This window comes from Protobothrops mucrosquamatus, unplaced genomic scaffold (assembly GCF_001527695.2).
Source record: "Protobothrops mucrosquamatus isolate PMUCROS unplaced genomic scaffold, P.Mucros_1.0 scaffold346, whole genome shotgun sequence".
Lineage (NCBI taxonomy): Eukaryota > Metazoa > Chordata > Lepidosauria > Squamata > Viperidae > Protobothrops > Protobothrops mucrosquamatus.
The window spans coordinates 398,197-409,344 of record NW_015386683.1 but is presented as its reverse complement, the minus strand read 5'-3'; the positions used below and the strand labels follow the sequence as shown (position 1 = coordinate 409,344).

General features: G+C 37.1%; 2 protein-coding genes across 2 annotated transcripts in view; one reads left to right on the top strand and one right to left on the bottom strand.

Moving 5' to 3' along the window:
* LOC107287069 (ubiquinol-cytochrome-c reductase complex assembly factor 2) overlaps positions 1 to 3,721 on the top strand; it is a 7,373-nt gene extending 3,652 nt beyond the window's left edge. Inside the window, exons 2-4 of the mRNA XM_015815526.1 lie at positions 613 to 687; positions 1,439 to 1,508; positions 2,960 to 3,721. Of these exons, the coding sequence (XP_015671012.1) occupies positions 613 to 687; positions 1,439 to 1,508; positions 2,960 to 3,054 (240 nt within the window). The 3' untranslated portion in view covers positions 3,055 to 3,721. The remainder of the gene's footprint in view (positions 1 to 612; positions 688 to 1,438; positions 1,509 to 2,959) is intronic.
* Positions 3,722 to 4,203: 482 nt separating this feature from the next.
* ITPR3 (inositol 1,4,5-trisphosphate receptor type 3) overlaps positions 4,204 to 11,148 on the bottom strand; it is a 107,949-nt gene continuing 101,004 nt past the window's right edge. Inside the window, exons 55-58 of the mRNA XM_015815519.1 lie at positions 10,213 to 10,378; positions 7,715 to 7,875; positions 6,092 to 6,253; positions 4,204 to 5,508 (exon numbers count right to left, since the gene is read on the bottom strand). Of these exons, the coding sequence (XP_015671005.1) occupies positions 5,440 to 5,508; positions 6,092 to 6,253; positions 7,715 to 7,875; positions 10,213 to 10,378 (558 nt within the window). The 3' untranslated portion in view covers positions 4,204 to 5,439. The remainder of the gene's footprint in view (positions 5,509 to 6,091; positions 6,254 to 7,714; positions 7,876 to 10,212; positions 10,379 to 11,148) is intronic.

Genomic DNA, 11,148 nt, shown 5'->3' with positions numbered 1-11,148 from the left:
TTTCAACAAGCGGGCCTGACCTAGGATGAGTTTTAAATAGGGACAATTTTTAACGATTTTAAAGAGCCACAGCTACCAATATTTGGGTTTTAATTGGTTTTTAGTAGGGGAAATTTTTTGTACGATGTTTTAATATGCTGTGAGCCGCCCTGAGTCCCATGGGGAGAAGGGCGGCATATAAATCCTAAAATAAAATAAAATAAAATAAAAAAAAAGTGAACGAGACCTGGATCCAGCGCTTGTGGGATGGTAGATGTTAGTATTATCCACCATGGGCATAAGTCCATACTGCATGTCCATATCCCAGTGATTATTTTTTGTGTTACGTTCATTATGTGGGCATATTTAGGGCTGTTTTAATCACATATTTACTCTTTCTATAGATTATGTACTTTGATTTGTAGAAGATTGACAAAAAATGGAATTCACATGCAAGATTCATGTTAACTCTATTTTAGGAAACTTTTTAATTTGATAATCAACTGAATAGGTATGGCAGTTATAATTTATAACTGAAACATCTTCTAAACATTAAGAACATGTAATCTGTTTTTAATTATTGTGACTTATATAAGTTTTTAATTCCTTTTTTACTATAATCTATTCTTGCAGATTGCTGACCCAGTGACTTGCGATGAAATTTTTGAAAGTTTAACTAAAATTCATACTAATTATTATAAAAATAAGGTGAGTTCTACAATTGTGGTAAGTATAGTTATGTGGTGACTGCTCTCTTTATAGTTTTCTAATTCTGATACTAGGGATACTGTTTAGATCTGTTCAAAATCTTAGTTGACGAAAAAGACAATTGTGTTCTTAAATTCTGTATAATCTTTGAAAATAGTCTGAAATATGTATACATTTATATATCTGAATATGCACATCTGTTAATTACCATAACAAGACTCTAGTACAGGGGTCACCAACCTTTCTGCGTTGGCCCGGTGGGAAAGGGAGGAGCAGGCGCCTTTATGTGTGCACATGCAAATATGGATGTATGTGTGCAAACGGGACCGTGATGCTCCACAAATGGGGCTGCTAGCTAGCGCACAGCTCAGCTCACAGGTTGACTAGCACTGGCAAGAGTCTTGCAGCTCAGCTAGCACCAGCGAGCCTCACAACTCATGGCTTAGCTACTGCCAGCGAGAGCCTCGTAGCTCAGTTAACGCCTGAGGCTCACGGCTTGCTAGCACTGGTGCAAGGAGGAGGTGAGTGCGCGTACATGCACGCCCACACTGGCCAGCCACTTATGCGGCCCAGTGGCCAAGATGCCACGGCCCGGTAGTGGGCCGCAGCGCATAGTTGGGGACCTCTGCTCTAGTACCTAGTAAATTTATTTCATTTCATGCCATGCAGTACATTACCTTGTCAAAAACATTTTTCTCTATTAGAGAAAGTAAGGTGTATATTTATATATCTGTTTTTCTTTTTGGAATAGTATCCACGTCTGAGAGATACAAACTTCTCTGGAGTGCCAGTGGAGGAATGCAAGTTGGTCCTTGCAACAGGTAATTAAACTGTAGTAACTGTTTGAGTATTTGTGGGAACAACATTTATGGGCATAAATCTAGTGTCTTTTGTACAGTAGATTTATGTATAGTTTTTGTACATTTTTTCTTTCTTCCTTTGGCCTCTTCCACACAAGAATTTGCTGCCACTAACTTTTTCCTTCCTGTCAACAGCTTTGCTATGAATTCAAATATATTCTAAAAACACTTGTAAAAGACTAGTTCAGTGCCCCTCATTGAGCTTTGTATCGTAGTGGCTGTAAGTTTTATGTTGGTGTAAAGTGAAACACAGTCATCCATTTTTAATCCAAAGAAGCTGTGAGCAATTTAAAGAGTAGATATGTCAGGCTTTTTAAAAAAAAGAAATGCATGAGTCACTCAACATAAAAAGGGTGCCCTTGTTCATGTAATCTTCTAGGCTACTTTAAGCTTAATGGAGCAAGCCATTTCTCATAGCCCCAACTGCCATTTTCATATTTCTTCCATTTAAAGTCACATGACTCTTGGAATTCAGTGGTTATGACATAATTCCATACAACTCTTCCATACAAATCCGGCTTCCCCTATTGACTTTGCTTGTCGGAAACTGGCTAGGAAGATCACAAAATGATGTTCACATGACCCAGGATGCTGCAGCTGTCATAAATACATGCCAGTTGACAAGCACCTGAATTTTGATTATGTGACTCTGAGGATGCTGCAATGGTTATAGTGCAAGGATTGATTGTAAATCACTTTTATCAGGGCCTTTATACCTTCAAACAGTCCTTGAACAGTTGTAAGTCAAGGACTACTAGTATGTGCTGCTGAGGAGGATCAGCCAAAAACTAACATATAAGAATTGTAACAGGAATTTCATATCCTTTATCTGCTTACTTTCTTCTTTGGATTAAAAAGATGAAAAGGAATAGAGGTAAATGTATAATGCCTCCTCTGTATAGGGTATACTATATAGAAGCTAAAGCTATTATCATTCAAGAGTTTTCTGTTGTAATGATTTAATTTTTGTATATGTTTATACACTCAAAACAGCAGAATGCATTTAAAATATCTTTAGAGTGGCGTGGAGCTAAATTGTAGGCTTTTGTTCAGTACACATAGAAAATGTTACTTTTTCCTGGCTCTAGAATTGCCGTACTGAATAAAGAAAATATATTGCCTCAGGCAGTGAAGCAAAAATTTAGATGGAAACTAATGCTTTGCATTTTAGGGTTTTGAAGGTGTAGCTTAAAACAGAATTATTGCTTGTGATTGTGAATATTCAACTGTATGGATTGCAAAGGCATGTGGATTAGGGAGGTAGAATCTGTTGTGACTTCCAATTGCATATTGGAAGAGGTACATTAGTCACCTATATTTTGTAATGCATTCTTAAATAAGTAGGTAGAAATATAAAACATTTTTTAGAAAGTATTCTATCTTAATTTATATTCAACTACTACTGTTTTCAGAACAATTGAAGCAGCTGGAAGAAGGAAAGCTTGGAAAATTGAAAAGGTTACGTGAAAAATTCTCCGCCAAGCATCACAAAGAAGATTCCAAATAATAACTTGGTCTTTAACTGGTTTCATAAAGCACTGTTTTTGCCGGTATAGCTAAACCTCGTTACCAGCAAAGGACAATGGAAAGCTATTCTGAAATGAGATAAACAAGCTCCATTTGAATACATTGGTTTATAAAGACTTAGGAAGTCCATCTGAAGAACAGGAAATGATATAGTTACATGCTGTGGGTGTTTACCTATCTTCAGTATGAATGTCATCTTGCAACTGATGTGTTGGAGCCTAACAGAACTATAGTTCATGTCAAAACAAAACAAATCTAACATTGGGATTCTGTGACAGAAATGTGTGGCTGTTTACTGTTAATTAGCTTGTGTGTTGTTTACGGGAAAGGCAGCACTTACTCTGGGGAAAAAGAAGCTTACCATATGTTGTGCAAAATTAAATATTGAGAGGAGAAATTTCTATTCTATGACTGCTGCCTGTGAAATCGATTGAGATAGCAAAGTAGTTCCAAATACATGGGCAGCTCCCAAATGTTCTTTGCTGCAATGTACATAAAATCCATTCTCAGTGGCCAGGAAATAACAGCAAAAACCAGTGTGACATGGTAGTATCCTAACAAAATAGCAAGCGTGCCAAAACATGTATTAGCACATACACAGATCTTGTGGTTCACAAGTCACTGTGGCCATGGTTCCATAGAACCAGGAAGAGAAAGCGTATATATCAGGAGTCCCCAGGTCATGGTCCACTACCAGGCCTTGAGCCATTCAGAACTGGTCTGTAGAAGTGGTGGGCACACCCACATCCCCACTTGCACAAGCAATAGGCCAGTGCAGGGGTAGTCAACCTTGGCTCTTTTATGACTCGTGGACTTCAACTCCCAGAATTCCTGAGCCAGCTATGCTGGCTCAAGAATTCTGAAAGTTGAAGTCCATGAGTCATAAAAGAGCCAAGGTTGCCTATCCCTGGGCAGGTGCGTGCGCAAATGGAGCTGTGCACACGCCTGAAACTCACGCAGAACAATCCCCCCCCCTTCTCCACAAAGCCAGAAAGGTTGGGGAACCTATACATTGAGCAGATTAGAATATATGACTTCTAAAATACTTTAGAATTTTAACCTTAAGTGACTAACAATTATTTAGAAAATTGGTCAAGATTTGTCATCTGACAAGTTTATCAAGAGGCTACTGTTTTCATCTGCTTTCCATTTATTATACTGATTTTGTGTTTTAAATTTCAGAAGATTCACATATTAACATTTTAAACAGTGTTTGAGAAACAAACCAGATGAAGATAAATTACAAAGCTGGATTTATGATTAGTAAAAACTTTTCTTACTAAATCTGCACAGCAGTCTGTATATTTGAAGAACACTCTGCTTTGGTCCAAATGTGAATGAAACAAGACTCCTTGATTGCTTCTAATCTCCCCCGTAGACTAGTGCTAATGGACAACTGGCCACACTTAATATAGACAACTGTTTTCTGTCTTTTGTTTACATTTGACAGCAACTAGCAGAAGTAGATTTTACAGAGGGCTTTTTCTTTCACAAGTGTTCTAAATTCAGAGGAGCAAATTATTCTGTCAAGGAACGTTTAAGTTCATATTTCAGAACTTTTATACTTGTAGCCCTAGTCTTTTTTCCTCCCACTTTTTTGGCAGCTCCAGTCTGTCACTGATGTAGATTAATTATAACTGATATTTCTGACACCCATGACAGTTAAAATATTTTCCAAAAACCTTTAGTGCCTGGAAGCAGGATGAATTCTAAAAGTACTTTATGCTATTAAGTGAACAAGGCACAAATTGCACATTCGTACTGCAGCATGAACGTGCAATCTTTCATTAACGTCCAGTCTTACCAATTGGGAAAAAAAGCCATTTTATGAATTATATGATTGCTTAAACTATTAACTTAATAGAATATTTTCTTGCAATTTCTTCTTGGTTGAGATGTGATTCTAGACACAAAATGTTCATGTGTTCAAAAGGCTTAACATGAAACTCTTGCATCTTTATATGGTGACTTTCCATATATCTTTGAATAAGTTAAAAAGGTAGCAAGCTACTACTTGCTGACAACTGTCAATTCTATTTGCACCTGGCTATGTAGCCATCCAAATGTAGTGCATGAAGGAAAAAAAGAAGGAACAGTTACAATACAGTTCAAAGGTATGGCAAACTGAATGCATATGAAGAAACAATTAGTCATGGCTTCAGTTTCTTGCTGAATTACCAGTAAATGCCTTCAATCAATCCTGCTTGAGATAAAAGGAAGAGCTGAGATTTTATGAATTGTCACAGCCTGGACCAATGTTCGTTGTCAATAAAAACTTTGCAAGGAACTTAGTACCAATATCTCTTCAGGAAGTGCATACATATCTATTCTACAGTTTTAGTCTGAAAACTTGGATTCCACTGTCTCAGTGATTCATTGTGTTCTGAGCATCCACGAAACCCATTCGTTGCCTCCGCTTTCTTTGCTCTGTCATCTGAAATTTGCAGTAAAAAAAAAAGGAACATTAAAACATGGTTCTTAAATTTTCTAATTAAGGGTTCACAATATAGTTCTTGAGCTATAAAGGACTTCAGATACTTTGCAATAACAGCTGTTACAAACATCTCTAAACCTTTTCTTGGGTATGCCTCCACTTCATACAAGTTATTGGTATAAATAAATACCATATTATAAACTTTTATAATGCACTGCAGCTATACTTTGTACCAGAGGGTAAACTATTCCAAATGCAATTTTTTAAAAAATTGAAGGCAAGCCTTATGCTGATTACAAACTAAATTGGGAATTTGGTGCAAGTAAATGGTAAGCATAATTTGAAACTTAGGGTTGAGAGGAAGCTTGCTGTTTCCTGAATAGTAAATTGTATTTCTGACACAGATGAGGATTTGTCAGAAAACTGAATGCATGTTCTACATTTTTCTGAAATCAGTATGTCATTTTTTAGTGAGAGACATTTTTGTCCTTCAAAATACATAATATTATTTTAGCCCTTTCTAAATTTTAGAAATTTATATAGTCCAGTAAAAAGAGGAAAAAATATTAGATGTTTTGATTACCTGCTCCTTCAACTCGTTTAGCTGTGAAGTGAGATGAGATACCAGCTTCATGGTGCAATTCAGTTTATCCTGAAGGCATCGGATCTCATTCTGTTCTCCTTCACCTTCATTACTGACCAGGGACATGGCTCGCATCCGAGGGAACCAATCCAAGTTCTTGTTCTGCAGTGATTATTGGAAAAAAAAAATCAGGAATTTAAGCAGAGTTTAGAATTGTTAGAAACAAAATATACAGTAAGAAAATGAAAATAAAGTAAGATCTCCTAGCTGGAACTAAAATTTATTTGAGTTATATAACCTAAATAAAAAAATCTCTACTATGTATGTGCCAGATGAGTCTTTCTGGATTGGTGTTTCTATTAATAATGCCTTCTTTGGAGCTACTGACTCACTTGATAAATGAGTTGAAGGTACCTAGCAGAAATCTCAAATGATAATTAGGAGATAAATATCAGAGAACCTCCTCCTTTAAGGTAACCTAATCCCAAATCTTCTGAAATTTTGACAATCAAAATAAACATTTTGAAATGTGTCTGGAAATATACTGGCAGCTAGTGTAAAAATATATACAGAATAGTTAAAATGTTTCCAGGCTATTTTGAATAATTGCAAGAACAATGTGAGATAAACAGTTATCACGATGTCCCCTCTTTCTAGGAACAGTCATAGATCTATATGAGACATACCTGATTAGCAAATACCGATAGAATATTTGTAGTTTAGGGTTGAACTGTGGGGTTCTTGATTAGCAAATGCTGTGAACCACCCAAATCATTGCTGCTAGTGGCGATGAGTCTCACATCACTTTCATTTATATTGGAAGGAATTATTTGTGTTCCAGAACAGCATAAATATTCAGCCAAATATTTCAACTTATCTATCTTTTCTGACTTGGTTCTACTGGCCTTCCATTGTCCTACTTCGGCATTGGATTCAGAATTTCAACTTCTTTATATTATGTGTAAAAAGAGGCAGGACTAGTTGTCATTTATAAATTGGTGGTGGTTCAGCATCCTGGTTGCCAAAATTAGTGAGAACATGAATTATGTAAATTCCATGGAAGAGAACAATAGTCTGCCTGCATGTTTCAGAATCTTTCCAAGTAAAAGTAGAACTGCAGCAATATGGTGGCTCAATTTCACAAATCTACAAAGAATCCATTGTTCAATAAGACTGCATAGTCTCCTCAAGTTGGCAAAGATCATGCCGTAGGACAACCAGGCAAATCCCTGTTCCAAAACCAATCCTAAAATTGGATTGATATGTCTCCACAAAGGCAACACTGGTACGGCTGCCACCACCACCCTTCTCATGTCAACCACATAAATGCCTAGTGAAAGCCAGGAGTGAGCCAGAAATGAAAAGCAATCACTCCTACTTAGTCACAAACATTTAGGTTCTTTGACTTTCTAAACAATTTTTTTAAAAAGGATAAATCCCATCTGTTTAAAAAAATAGAAACCAAATACCCTATGAAGTGTGGTATGAACGTCATAATGGACAGCATCTATAGAATCTGGAACAGTGAGAAGAATTTCTTTCAAGAAAATCAGGCAGTTTTTTTGCAAAGAGAATAACAAACTTGATTATAACTTCATTTCTATGAAATTACACCATGCATACCTTGATCATTTGCGCCACATAGCTTTCAGGCCCTGTGTAGTCTGTCTTATTCTTCACTCTCACCAGTACTATAAAGTACAGATAATTCCACATATTGTGTTCACATTTAATGTGCTCTTCAAAGGATACCGTTTTGTTGTCAAACTTGTCCCTTTCAAGCCCTATAGAGAAAGTGAAAGCAAATGTAATATTACTTAGAAACTGCTATGATCCTCCATCTCTTGCTAAGTCTGGATCTCCAAGCATTTTTCTTCAGTGCGTTTGTCCTCCACTTGTACCTAGAGCAATCTGAGTATAGTAGATTGGACACTACCTAATGGATTGATGGCCCTGTTTGTAGCAGACACTTAGAACAGATAGCCTTCGAGATATTTTTAGTCTAAATTCAGTAATCTGGAGGAGAAAAACGAATGAATTGTAGTGGAGCAGAAAAATTCATATGAGGGTGTTCAGTTTGGACACTTAGATGAATTATTTGTTAAAACAAGACCTCTCAAAAATTCTACATGTAGCAGAAATCAATCCATCATTTCTTTCTACTCATGCTAAACATCTCTCATGCCAACACTATCTCCAGAGCTCAGACAGCTATGCCTGATTGACTGCTTCATATTGCTCTGAAATCTGGAAAGAGGAGGGAGGGCAACATTTTGGGGATATTTTCATTTTTCTTCATTTGGAGGAGGATGTGATAAAACGTTCCATTCATTTGAGAGGTAAATTGAAGACATAAAAGACAAAAGTGGTGCCTTGAGACTTAGAACACTTTCATATTGTAGGATAAGAGCTCTGTTAATGTATGTTAGCCAAAAATCCAAGAAGCCTTGGAAGCACCTTCCCAGGCTAACATATTTATTAAAAGGCAGTTTTCATGAACTCCATCGCACTACTTAGATGCATTGGAATGGTTAGCTAGTGTAGAATTTAAATTAAGATGAGGTCTCTTATTTTAGCAAAATAAATACAGGATCATCAAAAATCAATGGTTTTGTTGCCACATTTCACTGGTGCAATCCAGGGGTGCCTTGGAAGCTGCAAAATGTGTACTAAACTACAAGCAAGCTAAACACAGGTATTACTGTATAGAACAGATTTCATTCCTACAGGTTGTTTACATTCTCTTTTTTAAACTTAAAGCCTTGTGCTGCCATGCTCTAGTTGTATTCAAGACAAACTGTAGAATTGTAAAATTGGGTCCACCTGCAAAGAAGCTATTCAGAAGGGCAGCAGACTTCCTCTAAATCAGTGGTTCTCAACCTGTGGGTCGGGACCCCATTTGGGGTCGATCAACCGTTTCATGGGGGTCGCCAAGCAAGGCTGTCCGCCATTTTTTTTGTCCACCATTTTTTTTTGTCCGCCATTTTTTTCCCCTTTTCCAGCGGGTGCCTTACCTCCCTTGGGCTGGGCCAGCTGGTGGTCGGCCTGCTCCGTCTCTGCCGCTTGCCAGCTACGCCTCGGCCGGCACAGGGGGAGGAACCACGCATGCGCGGTGCTCCCGGGCAGGGAAAGTCCTCGACTTACGACCGGTTGGGTAGTCCTCGACTTACGACCGGTTTAGTCCTCGACTTACGACCGGTTTAGTCCTCGACTTATGACCGGTTTAGTCCTCGACTTACGACCGGTTGGGGTCGCGGCATTAAAAAGGTTGAGAACCACTGCTCTAAATGATCTATGGATGTATCAGTCAATGAGATATTGTAATGAAATTAACCATACTTTCATTAAAGAAATGCTGCACTTTCCACCTAAGTGTATGACAAAAGTTGGAAACAAGTAGGTTTAATTCTTCATGTTTTATTTTGTTGTTTTTTTAAACTTGGGTTCTACCAAATAAATTCTAATATAAAACACACACATATATATGTGTGAGTTGAATACCAAAGGTAAGCAGAGCTCCCAGTAATTCCATAAAGTCTAAACTAAGCTAAGCTAAGCTAATCATCCACTAAGATCCAAGCTTTTTTAATTTCTATATAATTTAAGGGATATGGCATAACAAATCATTTTGTTACGTCTATTATTATAAGACTGGGTCTATAAATCCTCTCCACTACACTGCCATAGATCAAGATATATATTCTATTAACTCTGTCCGAATAATAATACATATCGGTTCTTTTAATATACCAACATGGAACACTCTTTATTCATAGATCTCAAAAACAGATTTCTATATTCTGCTATAAGAACAATCTCTTCCAAACTATCTTGATGCAAACTGGATAAACTCAAGAGTCCTTTAAATCCACCATACAACATCCTTCAGAAATACTGTTTCATAAAATTTACTTGGGAACAAGAATTAATCCTGTTTATTATAAAAGACACGACTAGTTTTCGCTCACTGATGGAGAAGAGTTTGGTATTTAAACAAGTCCCTTGAAATGTAAGCATTAATAAAATGTTTTACACCAAAAAAAGAAAGAAAAAGTATTTTTCTTGCAAATTCTTGGAAGATGTTTGTTGAGTGTAAGAACTACTTTTCTCTAAGCGCTTACCACATATAAAACAAGTTGTTTTCAGGATTTCCTCTTTTTTCTGTTTTTCACTCCTCAGATCTGCAAACGTATCAATGATGACACCAAATATGAGGTTAAGGACTATGATTATGACAATGAAGAAGAAGAGAAGGTCATAGATCACTCGAGCAGGGAACAGGGATTCCTTTAAGATAAAAAAAAATCAAGAGAGTCATTAACAGCAAGTATAGCTTTCCTTTTTCCAATGTCATATCAAAAAATATTGCCCGCTAGAAAACGTTGAAGAAAAATGTGATTACTGGGAACGTGCGCAGTGTATTATCAAAACTCCAATTAATATGAAATAGAAATACTTGATATTGTAAACATTGAAAAACAAGTAGCCAAGCTAATGCATAAAGGAAAGGGGATCAGATAGAAAAGAGGACAAGTAGCTTGGAGAGACGTTCCTAGACCATGAGGCCTTGTTCATGGTGACTCAGTTATCTTTTGTCTGGATTACTGTAATATGCTCTGCATGGGACTGCTCTCGTAGAGTATTTAGAAATTGCAGCTGCTCCACAATGCAGTTATTTGATTCAGGGTGTTAATTATCACCATAAAGCCCTACATGACATAAAGGGGATATCTGAGGAGCTGCTTCCCTCCCAATGTTTCTGCTTGGCCATTAGATCTAATAAAAAGGGTGTGCTCCGAGTCTCTTACATTTAACAACATCAACTTATTGGACCTTAGAACTGCCCTATAGAACAGCATCCTCCAGGAGAATCAGATGTCCTGTTAATCTTTTGCAAAATGCTAAAGACATCTTTCCCCAAACATTTGGGCCCAACACTGCTGCTGTTAATGTGCTTTTATTGTTTTAATGTGGGCACTGTAATGTTTGTGTTATGGTTTCTGCTTTAATCTTTGTATGGCACCCAGAGTCACTCTTGTGAGATGGGCAACTGTATA